This window comes from Microcaecilia unicolor, chromosome 9 (genome assembly GCF_901765095.1).
Source record: "Microcaecilia unicolor chromosome 9, aMicUni1.1, whole genome shotgun sequence".
Taxonomy (NCBI): domain Eukaryota; kingdom Metazoa; phylum Chordata; class Amphibia; order Gymnophiona; family Siphonopidae; genus Microcaecilia; species Microcaecilia unicolor.
This window is the reverse complement of record NC_044039.1, coordinates 87,900,410-87,917,144: the sequence shown is the minus strand read 5'-3', so window position 1 is coordinate 87,917,144 and position 16,735 is coordinate 87,900,410. Positions and strand designations below refer to the sequence as shown.

Here is a 16,735-nt window from a genome sequence, read left to right as displayed (position 1 = left end):
ATCGTTTACTAAAAAAGTTGAAACAGCTAAAGATTTAAGCTATTTACAAATGTAGATCTAATTTAAGGGGGTGGAGGCTGTTGAGACAATGACGATGCGAGCACATAAGACTCTTTGCTAAAAGTATGAAAGCAGTGCAGCGCGGCTGAGGTTCAGTGCCTATCACTTTAAAGGTATAAGATTTGTGTTGGAGCTGATTGCTCCTGATATTCAATTAATGAATATTGGATTCTAATGTATATGTATATATAGATATAGAGATATAGATATATATAGTGTTTTCATTTTAGGGTTCAGAGACCCCCAAGAAGGCTGGAGTGACCTTAAATCTGACTCCATCTCTAAATAGCACTAGTACTGGGGTAATCAAGGAGTTGTGAAGTTCTAAAAGGAATTGCCACTGAGAGAGACGTTAGGTCTAAGGGACCTGTATTAGTCCGCCTCTCAGCACTGGCAAGGAATAGATACCAGCCTTATGACAAACTGGATTTAGATTACAAATTATACAATGCAGCGAAAGCCTGATACAGCAAAAGCATTTATACTTACAGCCTTTCATCATTAAGTGAAGCCCACAAATCATCATTTGGAATGAGGAGTTTATTTGCCAAGGTACAAGTCAAATCAGTGATTGACAACAGGCACGTACAATCAATTAGTTATAGGAATATAATAATCCAGCTGCAAACAGGTGTTAATTAGTTCCTAATCTTTTATAATTTACCAATTAAAGGTTTTACAAGGGAAAGCAATTAGGTAATTTGTCAATTCTGCTGGACACATTGGTTTCCCTTGGAGAGAGAGAGTGGCAACCCTTCTCTCTAACTTAAACCAGGAAATACCCTGATTTTTATAGGTGCCCTCAGGATATGGATAATATGACAATAGATATACCTGATTGGATCTATGCTAATGTCATGGTTGTCACTGATTGGCTCATGCTAATGAATAGCTTTTATCTTGCTAACATGGTTTTGTCTTTAGCTCGCTTGACCACAAATCTTAAGCAAGACCCTGCATCCAGCTACACCTTTCCTTTCTCACACCATGGCTGACCACAATCCTGTTCACAGGAAAGTCTCCCTCCCCTCTTGGACAGCTAGTTCCCTATTTTCTTTGCACCTGGCATGACTCACTCATTTCTCAACTTGTTTTCCTAACTTACATTAGAGAAAATTCCACTTTGTAACAGATACGGCTTCCATTTTGTGCTGAAATCCTCCATTTTTGTTTCCATATCTATTGACCTAACTTTTCCTAATTTAGCTTATTTAGGCCTCAATTCAGACTAAAAACTAGGCCATACTTTTCCAGTAAGCTCCCAGTTATGTCAGCCATCAGATTTCTGACTCAGCCAAGGTCTGTAATGGCCTGAGCTCTATGACTGGGCCCGCCACCATTCCAGTGGGGGGGGGTCTCTGGTTGTACCATAATTATACAATAGATAGAAAAAAGAGAAAAAGAACACATACCCATCATCCTTCCTTAAGGCTCCTCTTTCACACTTACTATCTGCTCTTTTATACAACCCCTGCCTCTTCAGCTCCTCTTTCACAACTCATCTATTCCTCTTTCACAATCACCTCTGTTTCCCAACCCCTCTATTCACAACTCATCTATTCCTCTTTCACAATCACCTCTGTTTCCCAACCCCTCTATTCACAACTCATCTATTCCTCTTTCACAATCACCTCTGTTTCCCAACCCCTCTATCCACACATCACTCAGCTCCTCTTTCAGATTCTCTCCCATCCATAGTTCCTCTATTCTCAGAGCTCCTTGTTCCTGTTTTGTACAACCCCGACACATCAGCACCTTTCCAAATATTTTCACTCCCAGCAGAGACAAAGCTGTTTTAAGATAAATTTTACAAAGCTCAGAGGGGTCTGGCTTGTCAGGGCTTTTTCACTGTATCTCTCTCAAATCATGCTGTCTTTTTTAACTCCTTTTCTGATAGTGCAGCAAAAAGGCTTGACCCCAGACCCCCATCCCCTTCTTCTCCTCCTCTTGAAGCAAGCCCTGCTGGCAAAGGGATATGCTGTATTGTGTGATAGAATTTCCACCTCCTCACCCTCACCCCCGCCCCCTCCTCGTACACAGAGACCAGCAATCATGCTGGTTTTAAACCATGTCAGTCTGTGTGAGGTCAATCAGGCTAACATGCACTCCCCCCCCCATCATGCCCCCTTTCTGCAGACAAGTTGAAAGAAAAAAATCTGGTTTTAAAGATGGACAGTGCCAGGCATTTTATACAGCCCTGTGTGTCACAGACTTTTTTGCAAAAACTCTGTCTCATGTGGCTGTTTTAAAAGGTATTGTTTAACAACATGCTGAAGTACCCATCGGGGCAAAGATGTTAGTTTAGAACTCCAAGCAGAATTTCATAGCCTGCGTAAAAGGGCATAAAAGGACAACACGTAACTGACAGAACAGTGTGTTTTAAGCCTGTAAAACTGCCTTAATTATTTCCTGTATTTGAAGTGTATTTCTCTAGTTTGTCCAGCAGGTGGTGCATGTTTGTTTTGAAGCTGCTGCAGAACCAAGGCTGTTTTCTTTGTTTAAGCCTTTTGGAAAGGCAGTCTGCAGTATACTTTCAAAGTTTGTTGTTCTGGGCTCTGATTGCCCAGGAGCTTATTTTCATTTGGATTTTACTAGCATTTTCCCCAGTCTTAGCCCAGGAGAAGAGAGAGACAGATCTGTTTGCTGAGGCCCTGTGATCAGTTATATTGGATAATCTGCGAGCAGCATATCACCCCAGGTACTTTTTAGAAAGTAAACAAATGTTTAGATAGTGTGGTAATTGATCCATATTTCAGTTACCTGTTATTGTTTGCTGATTGCCCTTTTTCGGCTCATTCAATATTTTTAAGACAATAAACAATTTTCAGCTTGTTGACTCTGCATGTCTGGGCTGATAAAGCATGCATTGATCCGAAAACTAACCTAGGGCACCTGAGTGCACCCAGCGGTAGTGGATTTTAACCTGCAGTATTCATGCATTAGTGCTTGCCACAGCTTTTGAATGCATACTCACTCTTTTTTGGTTTTTTTGCCTTTTATTTTTGTGGTGTAGTATATTGGAATCTATATCACTAACAACTTCTATAATAATAATCAAAGGGTGACCAAGCATGGAAATCACATTGTCTGCAATGAGACCTATCTTGTGTTCCCTGCCACCCTTTGAAAATTCTTTCACATCCATGTTACTACTAATCCTTGCTGCCAACAGTTCTATGACCAGTGCAAATAAGAGAGGGGACAGAGGGCCATCCATGCCTTGTTTCTCTCCCTAGTTTAAAGGCTTTCAAGTAACCTCCATTTACCCTCAAGCATGTCAATGGATTTTCATATAATCTAATCCGAGTTACCCACTATCTGCAATACCTGGAAAATGAAGTCCCATTCTAACCTGTCAAATGCCAGATCAGCATCGACAGGTAATAGGGAAGTGTCTTTAACTTGTCTAGCCCACCACTGCAAGTTTAAAAGTCTCCAAAATATTATCATTGCTTTGCCTCCCAGAAATGAAACCTGATTTATCATCCTGAACAAGCTTAGGAAGGTAGACTGCATCCTTGACTAATATTTTTGCATCCAAGTTAATTAAAGAGATTGGACTGTATAATCAGCATACGGTTGCATCTTTACCTGATTTTAAAATAAGAATAATCCCAGCTGTATTCATAGATACACACACACACACACACCTCTTGTAATACATCATTAAACAACAGTTTCCAGCCTGGGTGAAAAGATAGTTCTAAATCTGTTTAAAACCCCCCATCCAGGCCTGGCGCCTTGCCATCTTTCAGCGATTTTATTGCCATTAATAATTCTTGTTTCAATATCTCTCTCTCTAAATTTTTTGCTTCCTGATCGAGCTTAGGAAGAGTGCACTGTTGCAAATATCCCTCTTGCTCTGAATTAATAGATTCTGGGCACCTAGGATTAGTAGCATGGAATGTTGCTACTATTTGGGGTTCCGGAACCTTGTCATTGTTTGGGATTCCAGAATGTGGCTACTATTTGGGTTTCTACCAGGTACTTATGACCTAGATTGGCCACTGTTGGAAACAGGATACTGGGCTAGATGGACCATTGGTCTGGCCCAGTATGGCTATTCTTATGTTATAGAGTAGGCTCTCACTGCAAGGTATTGGGGTGCCTAAAGGCAGCACCCAGTTATAGAATTGCCCCAATAGAATGTTAGGAATCATTAGCAAAGGAATGGAGAATAAAACGGAGAATTTTATATTGCCGTCATATTACACAATACAGTGACCACATCTCTAGAAAGACAAAGTAGAAAAAGAAAAAGTACAGAGAAGGGTGACCACAATGATAAAGGGATGGAATGATTCCCTTATGAGGAAAGGCTAAAAAGGCTACAGCTCTTCAGCTTGGAGAAGAGAACTGAGGGGAGATATGATAGAGGTCTATAAAATACTGAGTTGAGTGCAACAGGTAGACGTGAATTGTTTACTCTTTCCAAAAGTACAAGGACTAGGGGGCATGCAATGAAGCTACTAAGTAGTGGTGATAAGCTGCATGAAATCTATTTTACTCTTTTGGGTCTTGTCAGGTACTTGGACCTGGATTGGCCACTTTTGGAAACAGGATACTGGGTTTGATGGACCTTCAGTACTTACTGTATGTACTTATAAGCAAGTGCAAATATTAAAACAAAAAAGGACGTGCTATTTGTGCAGACGGCCAAGCAGGAACAGAAAAACTCACATTTGAGATCCAAATGCATGCATGTTGTTTTTATCTCTGAGTTAAACCTGCTCACCAAAGTATCTCCTTTTAATACAGCTAAAGCTATATGCAGTATGACAGCTGTGTGTATTTTTGACCACATTTCAAAAGAGCAATTTACAGCTACCTCATTTTTCCCAAGTAAGGGAAGTTATTATAGAGCATTATAGCCCTAACACACGTTGATTGCCCCTTAATGCATGTAAAAGGGCAATAAAATGTGTTGTTGTTGTGGGATACACAGTAATGAGATACAAATGCATGAAATATACCTCATTACTATGTAAATTGAATAGCACAAGCTGTATTATTCCTCTAAAAATACCATCAAAAAGCTGCCATTATTTTTTCTGGCTGGGAGCCCAGTGGTCCCAGCTGCTTCTTAAAGGGGCCAGCTTGAATTCAGCAACTGCCCTCTTTCCCCTCCCTCCTGATGCCCCCACCCCCATAGATCCCCCTGGGCCTACCTTTAGCAATTCCCAGTCACTCCTGTCCCTTGATGGCGACAGATTCAAAATGGTGCCAGTGACCCCCCTAGAGGTAGTCTCACAGCACTACCATAAGGGGGTCAAGCTGCAATATCTATTGCTTGGGGTCACTGCTGCCATTTTGAACCTTGCGCCAATAAAGGACGGGAGTGACTGAGGATTGCTCCTGCCCCAAGCCCACTAGACAACAGGGATTACTAAAGTAGGCCTGGGGGCCTATGGGAAGGTGAGGGTAGTTTTGGTGATGCTCCTGGGCATTATGAATAGCACAACTTGGGAGACGGATCACAAGCTGTGTTATTCATATACTGTGAGAATGACTAACCTGCGATACTGAACTACTGCTGGTTAGTCACTCCCTCAAAAAAAGTAAGGTGCAATACAAGCCCAACCTTTACCACACCTTAATAAATGCCCCCTAAATGTTGTATTCTGCACAGATTTCAAAGAGGCACTGCTTAATTAGTGTCTTTTTGAAAATTAGCATAAAGTGGGCACACTAAAAGCACTCATACTCTTTGTAACTACATTGGCTATGTGATTACAAATTATTTTGTAGAGTACAAGCTATTATGATACTTTCAAAATAGGTTTTAAAACTCTGCTAATATTCAGACGCAGTTATGCAGTCAGTGGAAGTGGCTCTGATTGCATAACTGCTTTTTAAAAAATATCTACCCATATACATAATTTTGGGCAGCATCTGAGATGGGCCAGGAGCAGGCCAAAACATTATCCAATCAGTGCTGAAATTCAGTCACTGAATGGATAACTTGTGCATTTAACTCCAAACACACAAATAGCTGATTTAAATGTATATGTATGAAGTTATATGTGGCTTTTTAGTGTTAATACTTAAATGTTTACTTCCATTCAAATCTGCATGACATGCTTATAAGGTTATATGGCCAGCTTATCAATGAAAATTCACCTCAAAAATTTTTTTGAGGAAAAGTTAAATCTTGAGAGTTAAGTTTATGAATGGGGTTCAGAATACTTAATAATAAGACACTCCAAAAAACGTGGGCGGACTTCTGGGACACTCTACAACCCACAGCTCGCAGTAGAATCCTCAATTAACAGTTCCACAAATAAAAACAATGATAGACCACAGATCGGTGTCTTGTGCTGAGGAGAGGGGAGGGTGGAGGGGTTTATGGGGGGGGGGGGTGGGGGTTAAGGAAGAGGGAAGGTTCTGAAGTTGGTTTGTTTGTATTGTTTTTCTAACAACTAGAGACTTGAACAAATATGCCAGAGGTGCTGCTTGTGATTTGGAAATGTCATGTATAAGTTATGTTGCCTTTATGTTAATAAAAAGATTTAAACATAATAAGAATATCTCATATAGGGGAGAGGTAGAGTTGTCAATGGAGAAAAGCATGCTGTACAGAAAGAATGGCTCCCTTTTGAATGAAGAGGCATTTAGAAATGGCTGTAGCGATACAAGATGTGTCTATATGCCCAGATGTTACTACTGTTATAGTGCTGTCCAAGGAGTAGGGAAAGGACGTGGGGCAACCAATCCAGGAAGGACACCATTTGCCAAAACATGGAACCATGTTGAGTCTTTTATATCTGGTCATTGGCAATACAGATTTTATCTACTCCGCTTTTAGTGTCTCAACTGGATTGGTTGTCCCATGTCCGTTCTCTACTCCTTAGACAACATCTTCCTTCATAGGAAACACTTTTTGGTGTGTTTGGCTGTTGTTATAGTACCTCTTCTTTGAAGAGATTCTGCCGGTTTTTGAGGGATCGAAGTTTATTCTGTTTGTCTTCATGTTCTAGTTCTTCTTCTGGAGGTTGAAAGTATGCTATTAAATCTTGCAGAGTCTGAACAACCTCCTCAACAAGCAGGGCGATGGGGGTGGCAGTTTCCTTCCGTACATTTTGAGAATCCAGATCTCTGGTCAAAACAAAAGGAACAGGAAGGTTTAGTTATACTTCAGCAGATGAAATATTCCAATCAAAGACCTAGAATATTGAGCATAGAAAGTTATCTGGTAAAGTACATCCCAGGGAAAAGGAACTTCTAAGTAAAAGATGCCTAATTCTAAAGGCCAAAAAAGCTTGAGACAGATGGATTTTCACCCAAATCTCCTATTCCTGATTTGTTAACCAATTTCACTCACAGCAAAGCTAAAGGAGACAGTGATAGGAATTCTTCTCGGCTGAACATAGGCATGGTTATTTTCAAAAGCATTTCCTTGGGTATAACCAGGGTTTTTTTGAGGGGGTACTTGGCAGTACTGAGTACCGGCACCTTTTCCATTGTCTGCTAAAATTGACCCAAGGACCCCAAGTTTTAATGAAAGAGCTCAGGCTCTACACACCAATTCTGCCTTGTCATAGGTTCTGTGACTGGTTGCAGGGGGCCTGGCTATTGTGGGGTGGGTCCCTCAGTGATCACCCCACCCCTGAAGGGTAGCCTAGCATTTGAGTACCGGCACCTTTTTTGCTAGAAAAGATGCACTGGGAATAACAATGCTCTACCTGAGGAAATTGCCCACCAGTATGTAGGTGAACTTGTTTGTGTACACCCCATATACACATTGGGGCTAATATTCAGACCATGGGAGGGAGCTTGGCTAACTCCAGCAGTTGGCGGCAAACCCAGAAATTCAATGCTGGTGCTGTATCCAGTGACCAGCATTGAATTTCCGGGGTTATATTTTGCTGCTAAAAACATAGCCAGTTAAGCTGAAATTCATCAACTGACTGGCTAAGCTATAGCAGCTAAAGATACACTTGCTATTCACGTGGGCCTATCTGGCTGCTAAACTTAGCCGGTCAGCCAAAGAATATTGGCGCTAACCGGCTATGTCGCACGACATAGCCGGTGACTGGGCTAGCTGCTAAGTGGTAATATTCAGTTGATAGCCAGCTATCTCACGCTGAATGATAGCACTTAGCCGGCTTTAGTCTATTTAAGTGACTAGGAGCTGTTCCTGGCCGATTAAACAGTTTTAAATATTGTCCAGATTATGTTTTGGCATTATGCTAACATCTTAATATAAATAGACAGATATACAAAATTACTTCTACAACCTCCATGATTGCTGTCTGACCTTGAATACTCATATTTAACATGGTGTTCACTATAATTTCCCAGGCTGAAAATTCAATGGCATTAATCCAATTGATTTCTGTAAAATGTTTTGATTTTTAAATTTCCTAGGTCATCAAAAGGATAACATTTGGCTAGACATTAAGATGTGTGTTCAAAAGTTATTCATGAAGGGCTCGATATTCAGACCACAGTGTTCAGTACTGAATATCCGGGTTAGTGTGACAACACGAAAGTTCCAGGCACTAACCGATATTCAGACCAGTGCCCAGTTAACTCATAGTAACATAATAGATGACGGCAGAAAAAGACCTGCATGGTCCATCCAGTCTGCCCAACAAGATAAACTTATATGTGCTACTTTTTGTGTATACCCTACCTTGATTCGTACCTGTCCTCTTCAGGACACAGACCGTATAATTCTGCCCAGCACTATCCCCGCCTCCCAACCAACAGCCCCACCTCCCACCACCGGCTCTGCCTCCCAATCTCAGCTAAGCTTCTGGGGATCCCTTCCTTCTGAGCAGGATTCCTTTATGTTTATCCCACGCATGTTTGAATTCCGTTAAAGTTTTCATCTCCATCACCTCCCGCAGGAGGGCATTCCAAGCATCCACCACTCTCTCCGTGAAAAAATACTTCCTCTTAGGACATTCTTTTTGCTGTCCAAACTTTATCCACATATATAGCCGGTTAGTGGACTGAATATTGCCTGTAACTGGCTAAATAGTAGTTCTGCCCAAACTCCACCCGTGAACCACCATTAACCTAGCTGGTTAGGGAATGGCTGGTTAAGTACCACTAAATATCAACAGCTGGTCAGCTCAGTGGGGTTTAACTGGGCAGGAACCTGTCCTGTCCAGTTAAACCCCTTTGAATATTAACCCCTTCAAATTTTAAAGAGTGAGAGGTGTGGCAGGCATGGCTTTAAACTTTAGCCAGATAGCAATGATAGTCGGCCATTATCTGATTAAAATTATCTGAATAAGTTGCCCACATGTATAGCAGGTTTAGATGCCTGCATAAAGATGACTTATCCAGATAGCTTTTAAAAAGGTTGGATAAAGGTACTCAGATAACCAAATAACTTATCTGTAATAGGATATCATTCTTCTGAATATTGACCCCCAAATCTTTCTACCAGATAATGATAGAAAATATTATCCTATTTACTGCACTATTCATTTTGTATTCTGTCTGGTCCTTGGTCATACCAGTACCCGTGTATGCACTATACCTGACCTGACACATGCACACGCATGCTACCTGATAAACTGGTTGAATAATCCTGCAGTGTTGCGAATGATCCGTGCAGCCTGGGACTCCTCATGTTGACACCGCTGTACTGTCAGTCCATCATCCATGTGTCCTTCCTGGTGAAGTATCACCTGTATAAAGCAAAAGACAGGAGTGGCAGTTCATGGGTCCCCAATACAGTGATGCATGCTTTTACTTGCTGACCCATGCCCACATTCTCTTGTCTATGACTGGAATATAGTTTACTACAGTCTATTCAGGAAGGGCAAGGTAGGACAAAAGGGAAGAAGAGTGGTGCTATATATATAAAAATAATAATAAAGCAACTGGAATCTGGAAAGAGGAAATGAAACATTTATTGATATCAAGTCCTCCACTGCAGGCAGGAGTAAATAGAAGCTTAGTTGAAATCATTCACAAAATTGGCGTGAAAGGGGAGGTGCTATTGGTAAGGTATTTAATCTGCCAGACTTCGATTGGGATATGACAGTGTTTTCTCTAGAAGTAGAAATATCCTGGATAGAGGAGAAGCCTTCAACCCTAAGCCTCTACCACAGATGTGTAAACTGCAGAAGCTTTACTCAGGTAAGCCAAGTTTACAGTTTACTTTATTTGCTATACCGCTAGGCTTAAATTCATAAGATCACAGCGGTTTACATTTCAATAAAAACATAAAATCAACCAGAAAAGTACAACATTAAAAATAGGACAGAACCACACACATACACACACAACAAAGAAACACATTACCTAAACAGATCCCCCACCCGATTCATCTTAATCACCTGGGAGAGCTACATCAAATGCCAAACGGAAAAAATGTGCCTTTATCTTAGAACCCTGCTGAAACTATATCATTGGAATAAGGGTCATGCCTGGGTCTAACTGCTAAATACTGGAAGAGAGTACTTTAACTCTGGGACTCTAGTACAGAGACAAGCTACTTATGCTGCCTTTTGAGAGCCAGACTAGTGCATGTTGTGGTCTTGCCAGAGCTATAATATAAAAAAAAATATATATATATATATATATAATAGCTCTGGCAAGACCACAGCATGCACTAGTCTGGCTCTCAAAAGGCAGCATAAGTAGCTTGTCTCTGTACTATATATATATATATATTGCATTTGTACCCCACATTATCCCACCTTTTTGCAGGCTCAATGTACTTGTGACCCACACTGGCCTCTGTAAAAGACAGGATGCTGGGCTCGATGGACTTGTTCTAACAGATTATACACAATTTATTACTGGATAAGGACAGGGCTGAAAGGATAAACCAGGGGTTCTCAACCCAGTCCTCTGGACACACCTAGAGGGGCATAATCAAAGGGGACGCCCAAGTTTTTCTGAGGACGTCCTCTCAGGATGTCCCCGTGAAGGGGCAGGAAAACCTGTATTATCGAAAAAAGATGGACGTCCATCTTTCGTTTTGATAATACGGTCGGGGACGCCCAAATCTGGAAATTTAGGTCGACCTTAGAGATGGTCGTCCTTAGACTTGGTCATTTCTGATTTTCAGCGATAATGGAAACTGAGGACGCCCATCTCAGAAATGACGAAATCCAAGTCCTTTGGTCATGGGAGGAGCCAGCATTCGTAGTGCACTGGCCCCCTCACATGCCAGGAAACCAACCTGGCACCCTAGGGGCCACTGCAGTGGACTTCAGAAATTGCTCCCAGGTGCATAGCTCCCTTACCGTATGTGCTGAGCCCCTCCAAAACCCACTACCCAAAACTGTACACCACTACCATAGCCCTTATGGGTGAAGGGGGGCACCTAGTTGTGGGTACAGTGGGTTTCTGGTGGGTTTTGGAGGGCTCACATTTACCACCATAGGTGTAACAGGTGGGGGGGTTGGGCCTGGGTTCACCTGTCTGAAGTGCACTGCACCCACTAAAACTGCTCCAGGGACCTGCATACTGCTGCAATAGACCTGAGTATGACATTTGAGGCTGGCAAAAAATATTTTTAAAGAATTTTTTTGAGGGTGGGAGGGGTTTAGTGACCACTGGGGGAGTAAGGGGAGGTCATCCCCGATTTCCTCCAGTGGTCATCTGGTCAGTTCGGGCACCTTTTCGTGGCTTGGTCGTAACAAAAAAAGGAACAAGTAAAGTCATCCAAGTGCTCGTCAGGGACACCCTTCTTTTTTTCAATTATGGGTCGAGGATGCCCATGTGTTAGGCACACCCAAGTCCAGCCTTCGCTACACCTCCGACACGCCCCTGTGAACTTTGGTTGTCCCCACGATGGAAAGCAGTTGGACGCCTATAATTGGCTTTTCATTATACCGATTTGGGCGACCCTGTGAGAAGGACATCCATCTTGCGATTTGTGTCAAAACATGGGCGTCCTTCTCTTTCGAAAATAAGCCTGCTAGCCAGTCAGATTCTCAGAATACCCATAATGAATATGCATGAAATAGATTTACATACCATGGAGGTAGTGCATGCAAATTTTTCTCATGCATATTCATTGTCAGTATCTTGAAAATCTGACTGTTTGTGTCCCTAGGACTGGGTTGAGAACCCCTGGGATAGACCCTGCTTTACTTTCTGAGTAAGTCTGTACACGTGGGTCCTTCCATCTGCTTGGCAATATAGTTTATTCACATTTAAATACGGTTTTCTCTTCAGTCCCAATTTTCCTCTACAACAACACCTTAAGGGTGAGATGCTTTTAAGCTATAAAATAAAACTAACTTATGAACAGATGATGAAACACTTACCCTTCTTTTCACAGGTCCTAAGCGGGACGTTTTTGCATCCTGAGCCTTGTAAGTTAACCAGAGCCCACTAAGTAGATGCTGGATGAAGCATATGGAATCACCATATTTAATCTCAGCAGGTCCCATACCATCAATGTCACGCTTGGGAGAAGAGTCTATTTTTTCCTTTAATTCCAAAACAAAAAACATGAATGGAAAAAACATGCATCTAGATAAGAGTAGCAAAGCGGCTGCTATTGTGGCATTCTAGTTGTATTTACTGGCATTGTTTCCTCTAAGCTGAGCAGCAGTCCTCCACCTACAGTCCTGCCAATGGGGGGTGCTGTTTAATTATCACATTTTCAATAGTGAGGGATAGGCAAGCTCTGCAGAACTCCAGGGAACCTGCTTGTCCCTAGCAATTGAAAACACGATAATGAAGCACTACCCCCACTGGCAGCAATGCAGTTGGAGGACTCCCATTCATCTCAGAGGGAACAGTGTTTATTGGACCATTTTGTGTGTTAAACCTTATTTTTGATACACTCCCCCTCTTAAAGTGATCTAAGGAGGAGTTAATGTGTTTCCTATTTGAATCTGTGGTTCCTTCATTTAATAATGTCTCTATGTGTGTTGGGTTTTTTTTTTGTTTTTGCAAGTGTTCTACTTGTAATTATGTCGGAAATGTTATAAATAAATTATTCCTTAAAAATCGTAGCTTTAGTAGCAACATGGCTTGACTATTGCAACATCATCTATGCTGGTCTTCCAGCCTACCTGTTAAAATGACTTCAATCAGTGCAAAACTCCTTGATTAGACTTCAGGCCCATGCCCACTGATCATCTTAGCCTCCTCTTGGCTCTCTACCACTGACTTCCTATAATTTTTAGGATTCAATATAAGAGTCTGACACTTTCTCATAGGGCTCTTCATGCTGGAACTCCCTCATATCTGGCTGCTCTGATTACACACTATGGAGGGAATTATATAGATGGTGCTCAAAATTCAACATTGTAAAAAATTGGTGCCAAGTGTGATTCTGTAAAAGGTATGTTTATGTTTTTGTGTTTGTTTATGTTCCAGGACGCTAACTATAATATTGAACTGATGGCAAATAGTTCAAACTCCATTATTTGAGCTTGGCACATGTGAGATCCACTTGGCTTTATGTCCAATTATTGTTATAAAAGAGGAAATAGACATTTAGCTGCAAGCAGGAAGCATTGTGTTTAGATATACTTTTGTACGGAAAAATTGACAAATCCAACCAACAAAAAAAAACTTCACCAATGACCACTGTTTCACTGGTGGCTCTGCCTCAGGGCTATGTTATTGAGTTTTCACTGAAGCTCCACATTTTATATTACTCATTTTTTTATTCCACTGTGACTTCACAACCTCTCAATTTGGAATAATGAAGGAGTAGCATGACATCACAATGGAATAACAAATGTGCAGTATGAAGTATGTAGATAATTTACTGTAAGACAGCAAAAAGGATGTCCTAGCAGCTATATGGATAGCAGCTAAACAGCGGGGTTTAAATATTGACCCAACTATTCTCAAATGCTATTGTTAGTACATCCTGATCTTTGACTTCAGTCTGTTTGCTGATGTATTTAGCGCTCTACTCATGAAAATATATTAGCATGACTAGGAGATTTCTGCATCATTACCTTGGATGGTCTGAAACAAAATGCAGAGCACGCAGTATCCGACTTGGTTTTGTCCTGAAGCATGAGGCCCTGATCTTCAGCCAGTACCAAGTACTGTCCTGTTGTAATGTGTCGAAGTCTGAAAGGTTGTCCCCATCTTATGTGACTTCCACTCCAACTGCACAAAAAGATCAAAGGAGTTGTGAGAATCATGCCTAATACCGGGAGCTTAAACTTGATCACTTATATTACACTGTGGCACTATCATTACATCACTGATGATGGAAACACAACTGCAAATATCATTGGCCAATATTGAGAAGCATTTATGTGGCGGGAGTGGTGACAACTCCATAGCTGCTTTTTAAAAACAAATAAAGGAAATATGAGGATGCAGGACTCAGTGCGGGAGGTAATAGTGTTGGGACAACTTGGCAATAGTGATAACATGAGCAAATTTGAGTTAATAAGTAGAGTGGAGAAGCTAAGGAAATAGACAGCATTTGCATTTAATGTTCAAAAGGACACCTATGATAAAATGAGGAAAGTGATAACAGAAACCTAATAGGAGCAGATGCAAAAAACAGTTTAAATTCAATTCAGATCTTACATACCACTAATATATCCTGTTCAGGGTTCAGTGCAGTTTACAACACAAGTGGGACAAATGTTGGATACAATATTTTAGGTAGAACATTGGTTGAGTACAATCTTATATAACAATAGAGAGTGTGAGAGTAGTAAAGATATTTTGCTTGATAGTCCTGTAGACAGGGAACATAAAGAAGTGATACATACATATAAGAACATAAGTATTGCCATACTGGGAAAGACCAAAGGTCCATCGAGCCCAGCATCCTGTTTCCAACAGTGGCAAATCCAGGTCACAAATACCTGGCAAGTGGTGGTGGTTACATAGAAGTCTTTGGAAAGAGGAAAGCTTTTAACCTCTTCCGGAAACTGAAGTAGTTAGTCTCTGATCTAGTGGCAAGAGGGAGTGAGTTCCATAGGGAGATTCCTAGTACAGGGAAGATTGAGCTAAAGATCTTCTGAAATTGGATTCCCATATAAAACACTGGTGCTAAAATCAATTGTTCTTTCAGTCTGTTGGAATGAACGATAAAAACAGATGAAATATTGATGTGAAAAACTAGACATGCGGGCATAGATGTTGTTTAAAAATACCATATTAGAAGTCCAGACCAGATATATTCCATGTATTAAAAAAGATAAAAGGAAAGCCAAATGGCAACCAGCATGGTTAAAAGGAGAGGTGAGAGACGCTATTTTAGCCAGAAAGAACATCTTTCAAAAAATTGGAAAATGGGTCAGAATGAAGAACAGGAAGCAGCAGCATAAGCAGTGGCAAGTTTTCCCGAGCTTCTCATTTCCCCCCCCCCCTCCCAAACCCACCTCCCCGCTCCCCCCATTTTCTATTTCTGTTGATGGCTCTCTCATTCTCCCTGTCTCCTCAGCTCGAAACCTTGGGGTCATCTTTGACTCTTCTCTCTCCTTCTCTGCTCATATCCAGCAGATTGCCAAGACCTGTCATTTCTTTCTTTACATCATCCGTAAAATCCGCCCCTTTCTTTCCGAGTACTCTACCAAAACCCTCATCCACACCCTTGTCACCTCTCCCCCCTCCAGTCGGTTCAAAACTCTGCTGCCCGTCTCGTCTTCCGCCAGGGTCGCTTTACTCATACTACCCCTCTCCTCAAGACCCTTCACTGGCTCCCTATCCGTTTTCGCATCCTGTTCAAACTTCTTCTACTAACCTATAAATGTACTCACTCTGCTGCTCCCCAGTATCTCTCCACACTTGTCCTTCCCTACACCCCTTCCCGTGCACTCCGCTCCATGGATAAATCCTTCTTATCTGTTCCCTTCTCCACTACTGCCAACTCCAGACTTCGCGCCTTCTCTCTCGCTGCACCCTACGCCTGGAATAAACTTCCTGAGCCCCTACGTCTTGCCCCATCCTTGGCCACCTTTAAATCTAGACTGAAAGCCCACCTCTTTAACATTGCTTTTGACTCGTAATCACTCGCCTCCACCTACCCTCTTCCTTCCCGTTCACATTAATTGATTTGATTTGCTTACTTTATTTATTTTTTGTCTATTAGATTGTAAGCTCTTTGAGCAGGGACTGTCTTTCTTCTATGTTTGTGCAGCGCTGCATACGCCTTGTAGCGCTATAGAAATGCTAAATAGTAGTAGTAGTAGTAGTAGTAGTAAGTTGGATGCAAAGCAATGATAAGGGAAATGGGACTTGATATACCGCCTTTCTGTGGTATTTTGCAACTACATTCAAAGCAATTTACATATATACGGGTACTTATTTTGTACCAGGGGCAATGGAGGGTTAAGTGACTTGCCCACAGTCACAAGGAGCTGCAGTGTGAATTGAACCCAGTTCCCCAGGATCAAAGTCCGCTGCACTAACCACTAAGCTAAAATATTTCAGCACACAAAAACTCATAATAACTTTTTTCACATACACTAGATGCAAGAAGCAAGTAAGGGAGTCAGCTGGACCGTTAGATCATTGTGGAGTAGAAGGGGCACTAAGGGAGGACAAGGCCATAGTGGAGAGACTAAGAGGAGTTGTTATCAAGATGCGGTAAAAATCAGACTTTTAATGAACCATATATTACTGAGGAAGTCACCAACTGGCGGTAGCTCAGTACTGCAGGTTATTGATTCCTATAATATAATAATCACACAGGTGCCCTTTTACAAAGGTAAGGTAGGCTCGGCATGCATGCAGTGCACTCCAAAATGAGACTGTCGCCAATTAC

General features: G+C 41.5%; 1 protein-coding gene across 1 annotated transcript in view; it reads right to left on the bottom strand.

The window, feature by feature from the left end:
* The window catches only part of RYR3 (ryanodine receptor 3), a 743,078-nt gene that overhangs the window by 586,525 nt on the left and 139,818 nt on the right, over nucleotides 1-16,735 (bottom strand). Inside the window, 4 exon segments of the mRNA XM_030213678.1 lie at nucleotides 6,969-7,155; nucleotides 9,583-9,704; nucleotides 12,303-12,467; nucleotides 13,959-14,115. Coding sequence (XP_030069538.1) covers nucleotides 6,969-7,155; nucleotides 9,583-9,704; nucleotides 12,303-12,467; nucleotides 13,959-14,115 — 631 coding nt within the window.